General features: G+C 61.8%; 1 protein-coding gene across 7 annotated transcripts in view; it reads left to right on the forward strand.

Annotated features, from left to right (window-relative positions):
- MOB2 (MOB kinase activator 2) overlaps positions 1 to 17,727 on the forward strand; it is a 53,961-nt gene extending 36,234 nt beyond the window's left edge. For 6 of the 7 annotated variants that reach the window (XM_019667334.1, XM_019667336.1, XM_019667330.1 and 3 more), the window contains exons 2-5: positions 8,496 to 8,656; positions 9,390 to 9,483; positions 16,021 to 16,145; positions 16,711 to 17,727. In XM_019667334.1, the coding sequence (XP_019522879.1) occupies positions 8,496 to 8,656; positions 9,390 to 9,483; positions 16,021 to 16,145; positions 16,711 to 17,012 (682 nt within the window). In that variant the 3' untranslated portion in view covers positions 17,013 to 17,727. Of the gene's footprint in view, positions 1 to 2,504; positions 2,768 to 8,495; positions 8,657 to 9,389; positions 9,484 to 16,020; positions 16,146 to 16,710 lie in introns of those variants that run through there. The other variant, XM_019667329.1, reaches the window with a different exon arrangement.
- The last annotated feature ends 254 nt before the right edge of the window (positions 17,728 to 17,981 follow it).

Raw genomic sequence — 17,981 nt, forward strand, 5'->3', positions numbered from 1 at the left:
TGCAGATATTGTAGTCTTCAGTTCTAGAAATTTCTGTTTGTATTTTTGGGAATTTCCGTATCTTTTTTGAGAGCCCTCCTATTTTTCGCTCACTGTGTTCATCCTTTCCTCTAAATCCTTGAGCCATTGAATGTATTTATTGTCCTTGTTTTAAAGTCTTCGCTACCTCCTGCGTCTTTGTTGTGTCTGGGTCTCTCTCTGTTCTCCTTGGTTATGGGTTAGAGTTTTCTGGCTTTCCACACACGCTGTATTTTCCTGATGTTGGCCGTCGTGGAGGCAGAGCTGTTGCGGCCTGGGCGCCGTCCTCGTGTCACGGTTGTTGCAGCAGGCAGCTCATTTGCTTTGGTTCAGCGGAAGCGTTTGCGACTTGGGGGAGCTTTCTTAGGGCCTGTGCAGAGAAACCCTTCCTGCGGGGCCGCGTCAGCCCTGCTCCCCCACAAGGCCTTCAGTAGAGGCAGGCTCTCGGTCTCTGCGTGGGGCGTGCGGATGTCGCTTCCTGCCCTTCCAGCCTCCGGACGCCCCTTGAGCTCACGGCTCCCTGGAGCTGCTCTTTGCACGCCCTGCAGAAGGGCCCTGCACGCCCTCAGTCACGCGGTTGGCCAAAGGCTTAGGGGGCACAGCCATACGCCTGGAGTCCCTTCCCTGGCGGCCCTGCCCTGTCCGGTGCCCTGTATGCCCCTTGTCCCCACAGCTGCCGAGACTGTGGGCCTCGCCTTCCTGCACTGCACTCTGCGTCGGGCAGGTGTGTCCACTGTGCCTCCATGCTGCCCTCGGCCTGGCCTGCGTGCCGGCTGGTGGTGGTGGAGGTCACATCGGTACCAGTTTGCATCATCGCAGAAGTGGGAATAAAACTCCCCCCATGTTTCCCCCATGCTGGCTTTGTGTTTCTTCCAGTTCACCCTTTATTTCAAGAGCTCTCATTTTTTATTCTTTGTTTGCATCCCTTTGCCTCCCTTTTCAAATCTTCCGCTGAGGTTTTGTTGTTTTCTGGGTTACAGTTTTCACCTGGATATGTGTGTGTGTGTGTGTGTGTGTGTGTGTGTGTGTGTGTGTGTGTGTGTGTGTGTGTGTTTCTGGAGCGTTTTCATTGTCAGTGGGGATGTTCCTTTCTTCTTTATTCTCTTCCATTTCCATTGGATTCAACAGGAAGCGTTTTTCACTTGCTTTGAAGTGGACCAAGTTTTCCTGCACTGTAATGAGCGTGCGATCGCTTCGCTGCCTGAGCTCGCTCCTCTGGTTTCCACGAAGCATGCGAAGCCACCAGCTGTCTCGCCACCATTGGAGGGCAGGACGGACAAGCTGGGAGGGGACCCCAGTGACCCATGGGTGCCAGGCCCGAGTGGGAGGCATCAGGCCGACCGGGATGCAGGTGGGGACTTGCGGTGTATAGGTGGTGTATACCCGTCTGCTGGTGCTGAGCTGACAGGTCCTGGAAATGCGCCAGCCCAGGAGCGGCGCCTGCACCCAGTGCCTGGTCTCACTGCTTACTTTCCCAGGAGACGGAACCAGGGTCCCTGGAGAAGTGCTGGTTCCAGGACCAGGGCCCGGAACAGAGCAAGATGGGCCTGGAAGCCCTGGCAGTGCTCAGCTGTTCCGGCTGCCAGGGGCTATGTGGCTGTCCATCCTGTGGGCGTCTGTCCCCGTGCAGGCAGTGGGGAGTGTGGTGCTGGAGTTCGTGCCAACGCCAGGGTGGCCGAGGGGACGGCGTCCTGCGAGGGCAGAGGGGCCTCTTTGCCCTGGTTCTCACGGGCAGCTGGCACCCTGGGTGGTGTCCCTGGGGCAGAGGCCGTCTTTCCTGGTGCCTGCTGACTGTCCTCTCGGCGGCTTTGGAGCTGCCGCTGTGCAGACTTGTGTGAACCTGGGTGGTGAGAAGGTCAGGGGTCCTTTGTGTGGTGTGGCCTGGGGGTGTGGGGCGGGGCTGAGGCGGCGTGCGGGCACGGGCTTAGCAGACCCGTGGTCGTGCCCCTTGGTCAGTGGGCCCTCTCAGTGAGTGTGGGGACACACCGCTGTGTGTTGGCCGTGAGCTGTCACTGTCACTGGTCAAATGTTTGATTTTTCAGTACTTCCTGGTCTCCTGGTTGTAGGCCAGCCTGAAAGAAGGCCTTGGCCACACAGCTCTTGCACCCCACGGGAAGGTGCTGTGGACATGCCCGTCGGGGCCTGCTGCCCTTGGCGGCTACGGGGCAGCTCCCGCCCAGCGCCAGCTCCGCACCTGCCCTGGCGGCCTGTGTTCCCCAGACTGCCCGCATGGAGGCATACCAACCAGGAGCCCTGTCTGCGCTGCAGGTGTCAGGAGCCTGTGCCCACTGCTCACAGGACTAGCCTGCGGGTTTCTTGTCTCAGCTGGGCTGGGGTCAGGCAGGGGTGCTGTTGGCCCAGGAGCTCGTGGGCAGAGCTTCTGTGCCCTCCCCAGAGCAGCGCCCGAGAGGCGCCAGTTTGAAAAGAGGACTGAGACACGCCCTCGTGGAACCAGACTTGGCTGGCCTCGGCCTGTAAAAGGAGCAGCTGTTTGTGTCTGCCGGCCGGAGCCTCCTTTCCTTCTGCGTCCTCATTGGCTGGTGTAAGCTGGCTCAGCCCGACTGCCCAGGACAGGGGAGGAGGGAGCAGTGTCTTTGCCGGGCTCCCGCTTTCCCTGTCCACCTCTGCACGGCCCCACGATGCTGGGAGACCACAGCGGGCTCCCCTCAGACCGGGCTCTGCTCAGCCAGCCCCCCAAAACTGGACTCAGCTGCAAAATGGTGCTTCAGGCCGTCGGCAAAGTGCTCAGGTGAGCAAGGGGGCGGGGTTGTCATCTGGTGTCCCTAGCCCCTGCCCCTGGTGTCAGTTTGGGGAGGAGAGGCTGTGTCGTCCATGTCTGCCACCCTCCCAAGCAGAGCCCTGGTGTGCAGCCCCTCTGCTGGCCCAGGAGGGCTGATAGGGCGCAGGGTTTGGTCGGACTTCGTCTGCAGCGACATGTCCCCTAAGTCCTGCACACCTTGCTGCTGCGGGAGGGAGTCCGCCCCCCACAGGGGCGGCGGGTACCTCTGCACCTGGCAGGCAACCACAGCAGTCCTGCCTGCTGGACTGGCCCTTCACCACCGACACGATGCCTGGCCTGTTGTCCCCAGGCGGTCACCGGAGCCTGTCCATGAATGTCCTTGCCCAGCGAGCTGGCCGGCCGCTGCAGGGGTACTGCCAGAGAAGCCAGTTCCTACCATTTCCCACCTGTGTGCTGACCTGCTGCAGTAGAGACGCCAGGGTCCCCCACACGGGTTTAGGGTCAGCCAGTCCGGCGCCCGTTCTGTCCCAGAGTGGACGCAGCTGTGCCAGGTGTTCGGGACAGCGTGTGTGCATGGGGGCGGGCAGTGCCCTTGCAGGTGGGCACTTCTGTGCTGTGCTGTGGGGGCCGCGGCTCAGCCCCACCAGTGAGGGGAAGGGCCCTTGGGGTCTTGGGAGCGCTGCCAACATCTCAGAGTGTCACAGTATAGACTCAAGCCAGGTTTCCTTAATGAAATAATCTTATGTCTGCCTGTAGTTTCAGTGGGTTGTAATTTCAAAAAGAAAGTATCTCTTGCTTTCCTGGTTCTGTCTTTAATTGTAAGCAAACTAAGACCCTTGGGAGGGTCTGAGAGGAGGGCCAGGCCAGTCGGTATCGGTCCTCGTGGAGTGACCCCCGTGTGTGTCTGCCTGCGACCGTCTCTGGGTACCCCTGGTTTCCACCTATCCCTTCCATAGGGTTCTTGCCCGCAGCAGGTCACCTATGTGCCACACGGGGAGGGCTCATGATGACTTACAAGTATAAACCAGAGATGCGCCCACCGGCTCACAAAGGCTATGCCTTTGACATGTTCCGTGTGAGATTTGGAACTGTGGGCAGGCCGGCGGTTCAAATCGGGAACAGTGGCATCATGAACAGTGCCGGGGATGGCACGCATGTGTGTTCTGGGTGGGTGTGTGTGTGTGTGTGTGTGTGTGTGTGAGTGTGTGCGCCCTTGCGTGTGCCGTGGTGGAGGAGGGAACACTGAGACAGATTCCCGGGAAGACAGGGCAGGACCGACCCTCTGGCCGGGATGCGTGGGCACAGAGATGCCAGCAGGCTCTGGGCGACAGGCCGAGGCCATTCCCTCTGCAGAACCTGGGAAGACCTCATGGCGAAGGCAGCCCATCGGCCAGGTGTTAGAGGTAGAGTGTCCTGTTCACAGGTAGAGAGGTGAGCATAGAACGTGGGGGCCATGCAGGGATCACAGTTCAGGGTCCGCAGCGCCTGATGCGCGTGGACATGGGCAGCGGGTCCGCCTGCGTCCTCTGTCTGCCCGGGAGGTAACCCTCCCAGTGGGACTCACAGGCTGTGAAAACCTGCTTTGTTTGGGGTGCTGACCGCCAGGTGGTTAAGCCAGGAGAAGTGACCTGGTGTCCCTCTCCCAGCACCTGGCTGCGGCCCGTAGGGATTTGATGGGACTTGACAAGGGTCCCATGGGGCCTTCCCAGCCCCCGACACTCCCAAGGCTCCGTGACAGGAGGGGTTGTGGTGGTTCCAGGCCATTTGGGCCCAGGCCAGGAGCCTCTGAGTGTCATAAGGGCCATTTTCAGCCCATGTGTCACCAGCCCTGGGGGACAGGATGTTCATGGAAGGTTGAGAGCCCCCCATGCCAGCAGTTCCCTGTGTGTCTGTGCCTGGACCATGGGGTGATAGGGCTGACCCCGTAGCTCGGCCCCATCAGCAATGTCCCTGTAGCACCTGGGAAGGAGGGCATAGGGCCTGACGCTGGGCGGTGCTGCCAGCCGGGAGCAGGTGGCCCGCACACTGCCCACCCACGCAGCTCGTCCTGGGGCTTGGAGCCCCATGGGCCCCTGCCCTGAGGTGGCCGGAGTGAGGAGTGGTGCCCTGCTGGGCCGTCTTCTCAGCCCCAGGTGTCCTTCTCAAAGCACCAACTGTGCCCAATTCCACGGAGTGGCACTTGGGGGTCCACTGCTCACGGACCCTAGGTTCCTTAACCCTGTTCCCCGCCCAGACCCCCCGCCCCCAGCCTGACTGCACATGCGCCACCTCCTCCCTGCCTGCTTCCAGGTTCTCCACGTTTCCTTCCCTTCCCCCAGGCTCCCTCTCCCCAACCTCCCAGCGGTGGCCTGAGCTATCCCAGCATCCATGGAGGCCGGGGGGTCGCAGGCTGAGTGGGACCCTAGGCAGAGAGGCGCACCCTCCGCCCCGCCTGTTCCCTGGTCCGGTGCCACCTCACTGGGCACGGCTGGCCCTGCTCTGCCGCCGGGAGACTGCCAGCCCCTCACCCAGCATGACCGAGGCTTTCAGGCTTCATCCTGTTTTCAAAACCTGGAAGCTGCTTGTTGCTCCTAGGTGATTGGTCCTCAGTGTTCCCTCAGCCCCGGCTGACCCCAGGTGGGGGATCCCCTGCACGTGTGGCCGAGCTCCTAGGGCCCGACCCCTCTCCTGTAGCTGACCGAAAGCACAGCAGCCTCACGGCACCTCCAGGGAGCTCCCCCAAGGTGTCACTCCTGCTGAAATTACCTCACTCGGCACAGATGGGTCACATGTCTGTCAGGGTCACACCGAGCGACCGCAGGGGCCTTTCTGGTGGGACTGGGTGTCGTGACTGGACAGGGTCTCATAGACAGGAAGTGTGTGGTGCCCCACGATGGTGGCAGCTCCTGCTGGTGTTCTGCCCATGGCCACTCACATGGCTGCTGCTCGCAGACTATAGGTGGCTGCGCGTGGTGGCTTGTGGAACGGCCGCCCGTGGGCTGATGCTCGTGCATGTTCCGTGAGTCACCAGCTATCATGGCTTCTAAATGGCAAAGCTGGTAGGTGGGTCAGGCAGCCGGCTTTGCAGCCCGGGCCCCGCCTCGCCCCATCCCCACCCATGTGACCATGGGACCCTCCAAACCTGGAGGCTGAGGCTGTGTGTGGCTGGCCCAGGAGTGAGCATAGGACCGTGTGCACTCCGCCTCTGGGGAGGGGGTCAGTCAGCCTGGCCCCGGTCATGCTGATAATCTGCCCGGCGGATGGACACTCGGTGCGTCGCCAGAGCAGAGGCTGGCGCGGGGTTCAAGGAGCCTCTTGCCGGCTGGTCCCTCCTGCCTGGGGCCAAGGGCACAGGGACTGTCCAGTCTGGCTGTGGCTTTCTGGCAGGCTGGCACATCACTCAGCAGCAGAGACCCAAGATCGGAAGGGCTACAGGCAGGGAATGGCATGCACCCCCCCCACCCCCACCCCACACCCCGCTCAGGGGCAAGGCCCAAGGGCGGCGTCAGCAGAGCCCCTGGATGTCCTCGGCCCCTCCTGGGGCTGCCGCCTCCTGTGTGCTCTGCCCCAGGGAAGGCTGGGAGCCTCCCTGTCCTGGGTTGAGGGGCCACAGGGCCCTGAGAAGCTCCTGTCCACACTTGTCCCCCGTGAGCAGCCCCACCATCCCACGGGGACCTCCTGAAGTGCCCACTGTGTGTGGCGTCTGCGCCTGTGCTCCAGCCGCAGCCCGCCCAAGTGGGGTCGGGAGCCCAGGGTCGGGGTCTGTCCCGCCTGTTCCCAGGACGCCGCTGCCCTGCCTGGCACGGGCCCCTCCCAGCGCTGCAGCCCAGCGCATGTCGCCTTTTAAGGGAAAGATCTGTGTGAGAAGCTGAGGCGGCCAGGGAGCTTTACCCTTCCTGTTTCTCTTAAATAAACCACCAGCAACTTTTCAAAACAGAACAAAAAAAGGACAAGGTCAGGGAGCTGCAGGGACCTTTCGCCCCCCTCTCCCCGTGTGGGCCTCACCAGGGCTGGAGGGAGGGGCTGCAGAGAGCCCTCAGATGGCCCTGTCCCCTGTCCCCTTTCCCCCAGGCTTTGGGCAGCAGGGCAGCGACAGAAGCCAGGGGTGAGCAGGTTTACGTCTCCTGTGGTCTGAGGCCTTTGCGAGTGTGAGCACCTGGCTGCAGCCCTCGGCTCACGGACCATGGCCACGCTGCTCTGTCCCACGGGGTGTGCCACCTGGGGACGTCCGAGTCTCACCAGAGGTAGGCAGGTGGGCAGCACACGCCTCCTTGCAAGGCTGCTGCTCGGCTGGGGGGTCCCTCCATCCAGGGGAAGGGGCCCCTCCTGGATGACCCGAATGTGTCACCCAGGCGGCCTCCCCTGGACAGTGTGAGGCTTCGTGGCAGTGCTGGCCCGCTGCCTGTTTTCAGCCCTCGTGCGTGCCGTTAGAGCATCCGGTAAGAACCAAGACACTCGCTAGTCTGCGCTGCGAGGGGTTTTCCCCAGGTTCTCCAACTCTCTCCCGGAACCCAAGTCCAAACCTTAAAATGGTGACTGTCCCCAAGTGTGGGAGGATTGTGGCCTTGCCCCGTGCTGGCCCTGGCCCCAAGGGTGACAGGCGGGCACAGGCCTGGGCACTCCGCGCCTGGACGTGTGCAGGTAGTGTGTGGCCCTGCTTGGGGGCCTCTGCTTGGGGGCCTCTACCAGGCAGGCTCTGTTGTGTGACAGAGGCACTGACCTATGTCACACCCAGCCTGGGCCTGTGTTCCCAGCTGTGGCTCTGGCTAGGCAGCTTTCCTTCCTGGGGGACATGCCATCTCGTTGACCTGCCTCGGCCACACGCACCCTGGCCCCAGCTCCGGCCTTGGGCAGCTGGCGGGAGGCTGGTTCTGGGGCCACCCCCTACTCCCTCCCTCCCGACCCCCCAGAGAATGAGGCCCCCTCAGCACCAAAGAGCTTTGGCTCCTGGGGTTTAGCTCCTCATGTTCACCGTGTTCAAATGGAAACAGACATTTCAAAAACATTTGTGTTATAAGCGTAGAAACAGCTACAACAAATGCGTTCTGCGTCAAACAGCAGCATGTTTTTATGGAAAACAACTGTTTTACCAAACAAAAAAAATTATAGTGAGAGGCTCACACCTGCCTGTCCCTGGACACCGGCACCGTGCACTCGGGAGGGACCGTGGGCACGCAGGACAGGTGTTGGGCAGGTGAACCTGGAGCCCGGTGATGGCAGGAGGCCTGTGTGGTGAGCCTCCAGGGTGTCGGCACACGGCAGGTGCCATAAGGGGGGCCACCGGATCATGTGCACAGAACACATACCCACCCACCCGGCGGGCTCTGCTCAGAGGTCCGGGTGAGTGACGCCTGGCCCTGTGCCGCCTGGTGGTCCTACCTGGGGAGCCCAGGCCAAGGGCCGAGGTGTCACATGTTGGGGGAAGCTAACTAGTGGGACTGCCACCTCCCCTGCCCTCCCTTCCGTGGGCCCAGAGTTCCAGGCTTGGCTCCTTGATGTTGGGCCTCTGGCTGGTGTCTGCACCCCACTGTCCCCCTCGCAGTGGCAGGACAGCTCTGCTGGTCAGGCCACAGGCCCCTGGTGATGGCAGGGACAGCACGGGCTCCCAGTGGGAGCAGAATCCCCTGCGGTGTCTCTGGGAGGCCCCCTTGAAGCCCCCCTGGACTGGCAGGGACACCCCGCTCGTCTCCGGGGGCCCAGCCGTGGCCTCCACGTCCGCGTCGGACGTCCGCTGACCCGTGCTCCCTTCTCTCGGCAGGAAGTCCAAAGCGAAGCCCAACGGGAAGAAGCCCGTGGCGGAGGAGAAGAAGGTGTACCTGGAGCCGGAGTACGCCAAGTCCAGGATCACCGACTGCGAGTTCAAGGAGCTGGTGATGCTGCCCCGTGAGATCGACCTGAACGAGTGGCTGGCCAGCAACAGTGCGTGGGCGGGGCGGGGCTGCCACCCCAGGTCCTCGGGGTCCCCAGAGCCCCGTCTGCGGACAGTGTGCTCTCCCAACCGGCGCACCCCAGAGTCAGCCGGAAGCTGAGGCGGGTGGCCAGCCCCGCAGTGTACTCGGGGACTCGGCGTGGGTCCTGGCCGCACGGGAGGCGGGGACACCAGTGCCAGGGAGACTGTAGGATGGGAGTGTGGCTGCGAGGCTGTGGCCCGTGGCGGAGATGCGGATCTCGGACCCACCCCTGGGCAGGCCTGGGGCTCGGGGCTCACAGAATGCGAACAGCACACGAGGGTCGCCTGTGCTAATGGTGGCTTCCACGGGGAGCTGGTTCTTCTCTGAAGGGCGGTGGCTGCAGCTGTTTCTGCTTTCTCCGCGGCCAGGCGGCGTCCCTGATCCCAAGTGTTTGTAACAGCAGGGGTGTGGGTTCAGGGGCCTGGCCGCTCATCGGGGTGGGGTGTCTGCCCCACCAGTTGGGGACGGGGTCAGCCTAGACAGTGCCGGCCCTCTGCCCAGCCCAGCGCAGTCGGGGCCTGTGCCCGCCTGTATAGTGGGGGCTGGAGACCCGCTCCCAGCGCCCGAGCTCCATGCCGGGCCTTGGTCCCTGGTCTTTGGTGAGGGCCTGCCGCCCCAGGGTCCAAGGACAGCACTGTCGCCGGGCACCAGACTTGTCCAGTGTGGCGGTGTTCACGCCCTGCCCTTCTCTCCTCTCGCAGCCACGACGTTTTTCCACCACGTCAACCTGCAGTACAGCACCATCTCGGAGTTCTGCACGGGAGACGCCTGCCAGACCATGGCCGTGTGCAGCACGTGAGTGGCGGCTGCTGTGGGGCCTGGACTCGGGTGGGCTGTGGGGCCACGGACCCTGCCACTGCGCTCCCATCTTCTCACGGTGTCCGGCGGCACAGGCGCTAGGAGCTGGCCAGAGGCTAATAGGCCGTGTTCCTAGGGACAGGGACGTTTTCACAGGACACACGGTCAGCTTCCTATCACAGCAAAGCCCCATGGAGCCGCAGGAGCCTTGGCTCTTGTCCGCCGAGGAAAGGGTCATCCTCAGAGCCCCTGCTTTAGTGGCAGGGTGACAGGGTGGTGAGGTGTGGCATGTGGCGGTCCCTTGTGGGCGGGGTGCATGGGTCTGGGGCCCCGACAGGCCTGGTGCTGGTCACCCTTGTCTGGAAGCTGTCCTCAGTGAGAAGCCGTCCCTGAGGGGCCTGGGCTCCCTGCCGGCTTGCCAGCCGCTCCTGAGCATAGCACGGGTGGGAGAGCCACCTTGTGGCACGGGCTTGCCTCCAGCTTAAGTAGCAGAAGTGAGGGCCAGTGGGCACGTGTTGGCAGGAGGCCAGGTGGCCAAGGGGTGGCACGGGAGTTTCTCTCTGATGGCTCCTGTCCACGGTCAGGGGACTGACACAAGCGTGCGAACCACTAGTCCCTGCTGGTGACCACGTTTGTGCGTGCCACCCTGAGTTCGTTCTGCCCGTAGACACTGCTGGCTAGGCTTCCTGGCACAACCGCAGCTCAGACCAGATTAGCTGAGTTCTGCTCTCACTGGAGCCCACCAAAACCCTCAGCACAGGCAGGTGGCAGAGGGGCCCCCCTTGGCCCTCAGCCCTCTGAGCGCTGCTCTCATGGCCCCAGTGGGTCGCAGCTCAGGGCTGTGTCACGCGGGAGCAAGTGCAGATGACAGCAGCTCTCCATTCCTTACTCACTCGTCTAGGAAGAGCCACTGACGGAAGGCTGAGGTGTCATGTGTGTCCCCAGCCAGCCACAGTGGGGCGTAGCCTAGGGAGGACGAGACAAGCGGGGCACAGGCTCGAGGTGAGCTCAGCCCGGAGCATGTTGACATGGGATGGAACTGGCCTGTGCAGAGCGGACACGGTGGCAGTAGTGGCCCGCCGCAGGCGATGGGGAGCCGGGCCTTGCCCGCCGCTGTGTTCCCAGGTGCCCTTCAGCGTCAGTGTGTTTGAGCAGAGGCTCCTTGCGAGGGTGTCGGGTCTGCTTTGGGCAGCCCTGCGTGTAGACGGACTCTGCCGTATGTGACTGGGAGACCTGTCTGCTCATCCTTGTCGTCGGTGCCTGCTGCCTGCTTCTCGTGGATTCAGATGAAGGACACGCATAGACTGCCTCCCTGGGAGTCGCATGAGGTCAAGGGATGGAAACTCACCATAGTTTCAGAGGAAAAGGGGGTTTGTCCGAGGCCCACAGAGCTACTTGCTGTCCCAGGACCAGCACGACCACCTGAGGCCCAAAGTGGGGCCCAGGCCTGTCCCCGCCCTGCCGGTGTCTGTAGGACAGAAGTCAGGGGCTAACGTTGGAGGCCCAGAAGGAGAAGAGAAAGGGCCATGCTGAAAATGTACTTGAAGGAACAGTGGCTGCAAATTTCCCAAGCTTGGCAAAGACAAATCTACAGATTCAAGAAGCCAAACGAACTCCAAAGAGGAAAAATCTGAAGACTCCCTGCACAGACACATCGCGGCCAAACTCCTGAAAACGAGAGACCTAAATGGCAGCAGGGCCCACACAGCACCTGTAGGGACGCGCCTGTTAGGAACGTCAGGGCCGGGAGGGGGCTCCGTGGCGTCTCTCCAGTGCTGAAAGGTGACAGCGGTCACCGAGTGCTCCATATCCAGCGAACTGCTCACATGATGGAGAACATGCGAATGGCAGCCAGCAGACCTCTCCAGGAGAACCGCGACAGGGAGCCCTCCAGACAGAAGGGAGGTGATGCCAGAGGAGACGTGAGACATCGGCATGGAGGGAGAGCGGCAGAAATGGGAACCATAGTAACCGTTCCTGTCCTCTTGAGTTCTTTAAACAGGTTTGGTGAACGAGCAAAAGGTGGTTTCAGTGCGTGCAGGTGGAAGACACGGTGTTAGCACAGGGACACAGGGACCTGTGGGGCGACCTGCTGTGTGGTGGGTGTGGCAGCACTGGCTCTGAGCAGCCTCTAAAAACGCTGTGTAAACGACACCGTCGAAATCATTATAGGTATGTGAAAAGGAAGTTTATTTCTTGTAAGAAGTCAGGAAAGAAGAAATAAGGATGAAAAAAACAAAGGGAACAAATAGTAACCAAGTCATAGTGAACTTAAGTTTAAACAGTGACAGTCAATGCCAATGGTAGAAACATGCCAATGACAAAACAGGTTATAAGAATGGGTTTTTTAATTGTTAAATGGGCCAACTATACAACTTCGACAAGAAACTCACTTTAAATGCAATGACTCAGCTTAATAAAAGTAAAGGGATAGAAAAAGATATACCAACAAAACACTAACCAGAACAGAGCTAAAGTGGCTGTAATTAATACCAGACAGAGTGGACTTCATAGCGAAGCAGATAGCGAGGGGTGAGGAAGAAGGCTGCATGTTTACAACGGGTTCAGTTGATTAGGGGCATGTGCACCAAGCAGCAGCGTTCACGCAAAGCGAATGGACAGGACCAGCCGAAAGGAGAGATGGAACTCACATTATAGCTGAAGACTTCAACACTCCTCTCTTGGAAGCAGATGGAACTAGTAGAGAGAAAGCCAGCAATGCAGAGACCTAGATACCACCACCAGCCAAACGGATCGAGCTGACCCTCGCAGACACCCCACCCTCAGCAGCAAAATGCCCACTCTTCCAGGTCACCAAACAGACCCTGTCATAGTTCACGAAACAGCCTTGAACAAACTGAAGATCAGCGTCCTGCGAAGTAAGTTATCTGACCGTAATGGAATTAACCCAGAAATCCATAACAGACAGATAATAGGAAATTCTCCTAACATTTGGAAATGAACACAGTTTTAGATAATCTGTGGCTCAGAGAGGAAGTCTGAAGGGAAATCAGAAAATGTGTTTAGCTGAGCACAAATGAAAATGCAGCATATTTGAATGTGTGGGATGCAGCTAAAGCAGTGCCTATGGGGACATTTATGGCATTAAATGCTTGTTTTAGAAAAAAAAGATCTCAAATCAATCATCTAAGCCCCCATGTTAAGCAACTAGAAAACGAAAAGTCACATAAACCCACACACAGTGAGCAGACGACAAGGCCTGATGAGCGAGAGCTCAAATCACTGAAGCGGTTTCTGAAAACGGAGAATCGATGAAGCCGAACGCTGAGTCCTGAAAATATCAATGAAATTGATAGACCATTAGCACGACCGAGAAAGATAAAAAAAGAAGAGGAACAAATTATCAATATAAGGAATGGGGGGGGGGACACTATAAACCCAGCAGATAATAAGGAAATGTTACAAGTGCTGCAAACATAAATTCGACAGCTTAGGATAAAGGGCGAATTCCTTGGTAAGGAAAAGACCCTTTGGGTTTTGACAGGCGCAAAAGAATTCAGTGGAAAAAGGGCATTCTTCTAACTAGTCTTTTTCCATTGGGAAAACGGGCTGTCTGTGCAGGAAGAAGCAGATCTTGACCCAAAGCTGATGCCTTTGCCAGAGTGAACTCCAGACGGATCCTGTATCAAAATGTGGACGTGTCGGACGTGTAGAAGAAAACGTGGGTGGAGGGGCTCGTCAGGACAGCATGAGGCGGGGAGTTAGTTCTTGGTGGTGACACAAGGCCCAGTGTATTGACGAAGTCAGCACATGTGACTTCATGGACGTGTGGCACTTGGCCCTGACAGACAGGGAGAAGAGGCACACCACAGCCGGAGGACACGGCCAGAAAGGAGCGGCACCCAGAGCTACAAAGAACTCACAGCCCGCCAGCAGGAAAACAGCTCGTGGTGGGTGGGCAGAGGACTTGGACACACAGGTCCCCTGAGGACACGAGGAGGGCAGGTGGCCCCAGAGGGTCCACACCGTGGGCGGGGGGTGGGGAGCGGGCACACGGAGACCCCGCTGTGGGCGTGCCTGCCGGCGGGGTGTGCAGCAGGGCCGGGTGCCGACAGACGGCCCCTCTGAGAACGGTGTGGCGGCCCCTGGGGGGAGAGGCAGTCGCCCTGCAGAACGAGGGTCTGCGCACAGCAGCCCGCTCAGGAGTACCCACGGCAGGCTGGGCACAGTTGCCCCCAACTGGGAACAGCCCAGGTGTCCCTCATCAGGTGCTCCCCTGACAAAGCGGAGCTTCTGGGCAGGAGCATTGGCAGTCAGGAGGAGGGACCACGGTGTGACCGGCCAGAGGGCGGAGCCCGGCTCAGATGCATGCGGTGCCCAGGCCGGGGTGGGGCAGCCGAGCTGCGCCCGGTGGTGGTGGTGGTGGTGGAGGAGGGTGTATGTGTGGGCTGGAGTGCCCAGGACGCACGCCAGACAGGGCAGCTTCACAGGGTGAGCTAAGCGTGACCTGAAAACCAGGAGGATGCTGACAACAGTGCTGTCTTTCCAGCAGTGGGGCACCAGTGTCCCTTAGGAGCTGTCCTCAGGCCTCACGTCACCGAGACGTGTGTCCCAGTTTGTGGGCACGTGTGTTTTTCTGAGACTCCGGCACCTGTGGCTGGTGTACCCCACGTGAGCATGTGGGAAGTGGTGGAGCAGGTGTCTGACCCCTGCGGGTGCTGGGCCATGCTGCTGGGCCCTCCTGTGGAGAGGGGTCTCGGCCTGGCTCCCGGAGGCCGGGGCTCCACGTTGGGCCACCCTGGAGGGGGGCGCATTTGTCTTCCCACAGAGCCACGCTGAATCGGGCTTTGTCCCCACTTCCTCACACGGTCTGACACGCCCTTGCCGATGCCCAGTGCCCGGGCCGGGGTAGGACGGTCAGGCAGGGCTGCCCGGCATGTGGCGGGGGGGTGTCTAGCTGGACTTCTACTTCTGGGCAAGTAGGGAGTTTTGGCAGCTGCCGAAGGCTTTGTCGCAGCCAGCCCCTTTGCCTGCCCACGTACCCGGGCCTTTCGGGGTGCTGGTGCTGGGCTCTACGCATCTGGACTCCCTGTGGGTGCCCAGAGGTGCCTGGCAGCCCCCTTCCCCCGCAGGCTCGGCAGGGGGCCCATGCTGAGGTGGCACACAGGTGCAGTTGCCGTCTACTGTGCCCCAAACCTTCCACCTCAAGTGGACGGGGTCTGGTGCCCCAGTGGCAGTTAGGGCTGTGCCCGTCCTAACCAGAGGTCTGCCCATTAGTGGGGGGGCTCTGCTTTCCCAGCCTTATGCCCCCCCAGCCCTGCCTGCAGCCCAGGTGAGCTAATTGATCCTGGGGTGCAGAAGAGCGCCTGGCTGCTGCTGGGTGGTGGGCTGCCGGGGCATTGGAGATGGAGGCAGAGTTGTCCCGAGGTCACTTGGCCAGGGTGAGGCTGGCTGTGAAAAATGGGGACCCCTGCTGGCCTAGCAGGGTGGCTGGAGTGGGCGAGTCCTCATGACTCTCACCCAGGAGTACTTGGTAAGCTCAGGAAGTCAGGTCACGGTGCTCGGAACCAGCCTGGAGTCCCAGCGTGGGGCAAGGGGGTGGGGGACTCCTCGTCTCAGCCAGTCCTCAGACCAGGTACGCAGCAGCGGGAGGGGTCTGTGTGGGGCCCGGTGCCTGGGCCAGGGAGGCAGTGAGTTGGGGTCTGGGCTGCAGAAGGGGTGCTCACTCACTCCCAGATGTAACCCCACCCCCAGGAGGGTCACTTGCTGACCAGACAGGTGCCTACCCTCTACCCCCACACCCCCTCCCGCCCCGTGGCTCTGGGCCTGGCCTTGGGCAGCAAGGGCAGGAGCAGGGCAGCCGGCCGAGCAGCCTACGGGTGGCGGCAGCTGTTGGGGCCGAGCGCTGTCGGGGCTGGAGGACAGCTCACGTCCGTGCAGGCAAGGAGCGAGGAGCCTCGCTTGTTTCCTGGCCGGACTTCCAGCGAGAAGGCCATCCCGGGTGTCCGTGGCCCCAAATGCTCTGGCCCACTCTCCCCTGAGGACTGGCTGCCCTGCGCCTGAGAGCAGGTTGGTGGGCTGGGGCTGGGCGCCCAGCAGCTGGGTTCCTGTCCGCAGAAGCCACAGCACCCCACTGGGCCTCTGGAGGGGGTCTGGCTTCTAGTGCTGGCTCGAGGCAAGGGTGCTCCCGGGGGTGGCGGCCTGGCTGCAGTGCCTCCCGGGAGAGACGGGGAAGGACTGCAGCCGCTAAGAACAGCTGGCGACGCCCTTCGAGATAGCGTAGAGCACGTGTTTCTTTCAAAGAAGAAACCTCCGAGCCACACTAGAGAACGTGAGGGCGCCCCACTGACTGTCCTGCACGCTGGTCGGAATCGGCACAAGCAGGCCCCTCGTCAGACGCAGCTGTGGGTCCCCGCGATCTTTCCCGGGGGACCCTGGGTGCCTGCCACACCTCCACCACTGGTGGCCGCCCACCTGGTGCCACCTCCTGGCCGCTGCAGGCCCCGTACTCCCTGAGCCACGGAGGCTGTGTGCCTGGGGGTGACGTGGTGACCAGCTTCTCTGTCCCCACAGACAGTACTACTGGTATGATGAGCGGGGGAAGAAGGTCAAGTGCACTGCCCCCCAGTACGTCGACTTCGTCATGAGCTCCGTACAGAAGCTGGTGACCGACGAGGACGTGTTCCCCACTAAATACGGTGCGGCCCCGGGCGAGGAGGGGCGGGCAGCCCAGGGGCCGGGCTGCAGAGCAAGGCGGATGCCTTCTGGCAGGGGTCAGCCCAGCCTGGGTCAGGAACCCCGACCCCGGGCTCCGGGACCTGCAGGCCGGGCAGCCACCTGGTGTGTCCAGCAGGCTGGACAGGGCCTGGCGGGGGCTCCCGGGGGCTGAGCCTGGCCGGCAGGAGGTACCCGTGCGCCTCCTGTGGCCCAGGACACAGAGCCCTAGAGCATCTGCCAGGGACGCACACTCCATCCCAGGGCCGGGTCCAGCTTTGGGCAGCGTGTGGCGGGGTCTCAGGCCCCGGGACAGAGGTGGCCAGTCATGCTTGGCGAGCACCCACCCTCTGGGCAGCCTGGGAGGCGCCGCTCTCGGGGGCCGGGCCACGGTGACATGTCACTCACGTGTCTGCCAGCGTGCTGCCCAGGGAGGGCTACAGGGCGGGTGGGCAGTGGGTCCTGCAGACGGTGCCGGCTTCTGGGCCTGGGGCGTGGCCTGGCCGCCTGCGGATAGGGAGGGTGACCCCGGCCCGGCCTCGTCCACAGGCCGAGAATTCCCCAGTTCCTTCGAGTCGCTGGTGAAGAAGATCTGCAGGTACCTGTTCCACGTGCTGGCGCACATCTACTCGTCCCACTTCAAGGAGACCCTGGCTCTCGAGCTGCATGGACACTTGAACACACTGTACGTCCATTTCATCCTGTTCGCCAGAGAGTTCAACCTGCTGGACCCCAAAGAGACCGCCGTCATGGACGACCTCACGGAGGTGCTGTGCAGCAGCGGGGGCCCCGGCGGGGGCGGGGCCGGTGGGGGGGGCACGGGGGCACAGAACCACGTGAAGGAGAGGTGAGCCGCCCGGCCGGACAGGCGTGCACGTGTGCGGAGACGGTGGCGCGTGTGCCTGCGTGTGTCTGCCTGTGTGCGCACACGTGCCGGCGCGCTCGCGGGAGGTGTGGAGGCGACGCTGCCCCGGGCCGGGCCGGGCGTGGGCCCCCAGACGCGGCGGGACGCGGCGCTCTGCCCGGCTCCCGCCGTTTTCCTGTTGGATGGACCAGTGCGCGTGTCAAGAAGCACCATGGACTCCTTCGCTCGCTCAGCAAACATTTACGGGACCGCTGCTCTGTTCCCTTCTGTGGGGTTTTCCTTCCTTTGGCCTTGCGCGCGGCCCCCGCCCCCACCTGCTCTGGGGTCTCTGCCGTTTCAAGAGAAGTCACACGTGACAGACGTGGCACCTTCCTGGGAGGACTGGCTTGCAGACCTCCCATCTCCACTGCGTGTGCTTGTTTCGGGGGGGGGCTATCTTAGAGATTCTCCTGTCTCCCTTCCTCTCCCAGCCTTGCCTGGATCTTGGCTGTTGCCAGCTGGGCGTGGGGGGGCGGGGGTGCCTTGTAGGGCCCCCAAGCCCGTGACCCCTGTCCCCGGCCCAGGAGGGAGCCCTGGACGAGCTGGGCTCAGGTGAGCTTCCTGGGGCAGGCAGCCTGTGCACAGGCACAGCTGTTGGCAGAAGGCAGAGCAGCGCCCGCTCTGCTCACCTGTCCGGTCGTAATAAAGAGAATTCTCTCAGGTGAGCGCCTGTGTGTGTCCTCAGCGTCTTGGTGGCCCATGCTGAGGGTGCCAAGGCCGACATGAGACCGAGGTGGCCCAGCCACGCAGCCACAACCTGTCCCCTCCCGTCGCCCCACACAGGTGGCCCCTGCATGGGGCCTGGGGGTGTGAGGTTCTCACTGACACACAGGGCCTGTGCTGGCTGCTGGCCAGCTGCAGCCCCCCCCCCCACTTCCCCCGCTGACCAGTGTCCACAGCAGGGCCGTGCGCTGGG

Source organism: Hipposideros armiger, unplaced genomic scaffold (assembly GCF_001890085.2).
Source record: "Hipposideros armiger isolate ML-2016 unplaced genomic scaffold, ASM189008v1 scaffold_494, whole genome shotgun sequence".
NCBI classification, from domain to species: Eukaryota; Metazoa; Chordata; class Mammalia; order Chiroptera; family Hipposideridae; genus Hipposideros; species Hipposideros armiger.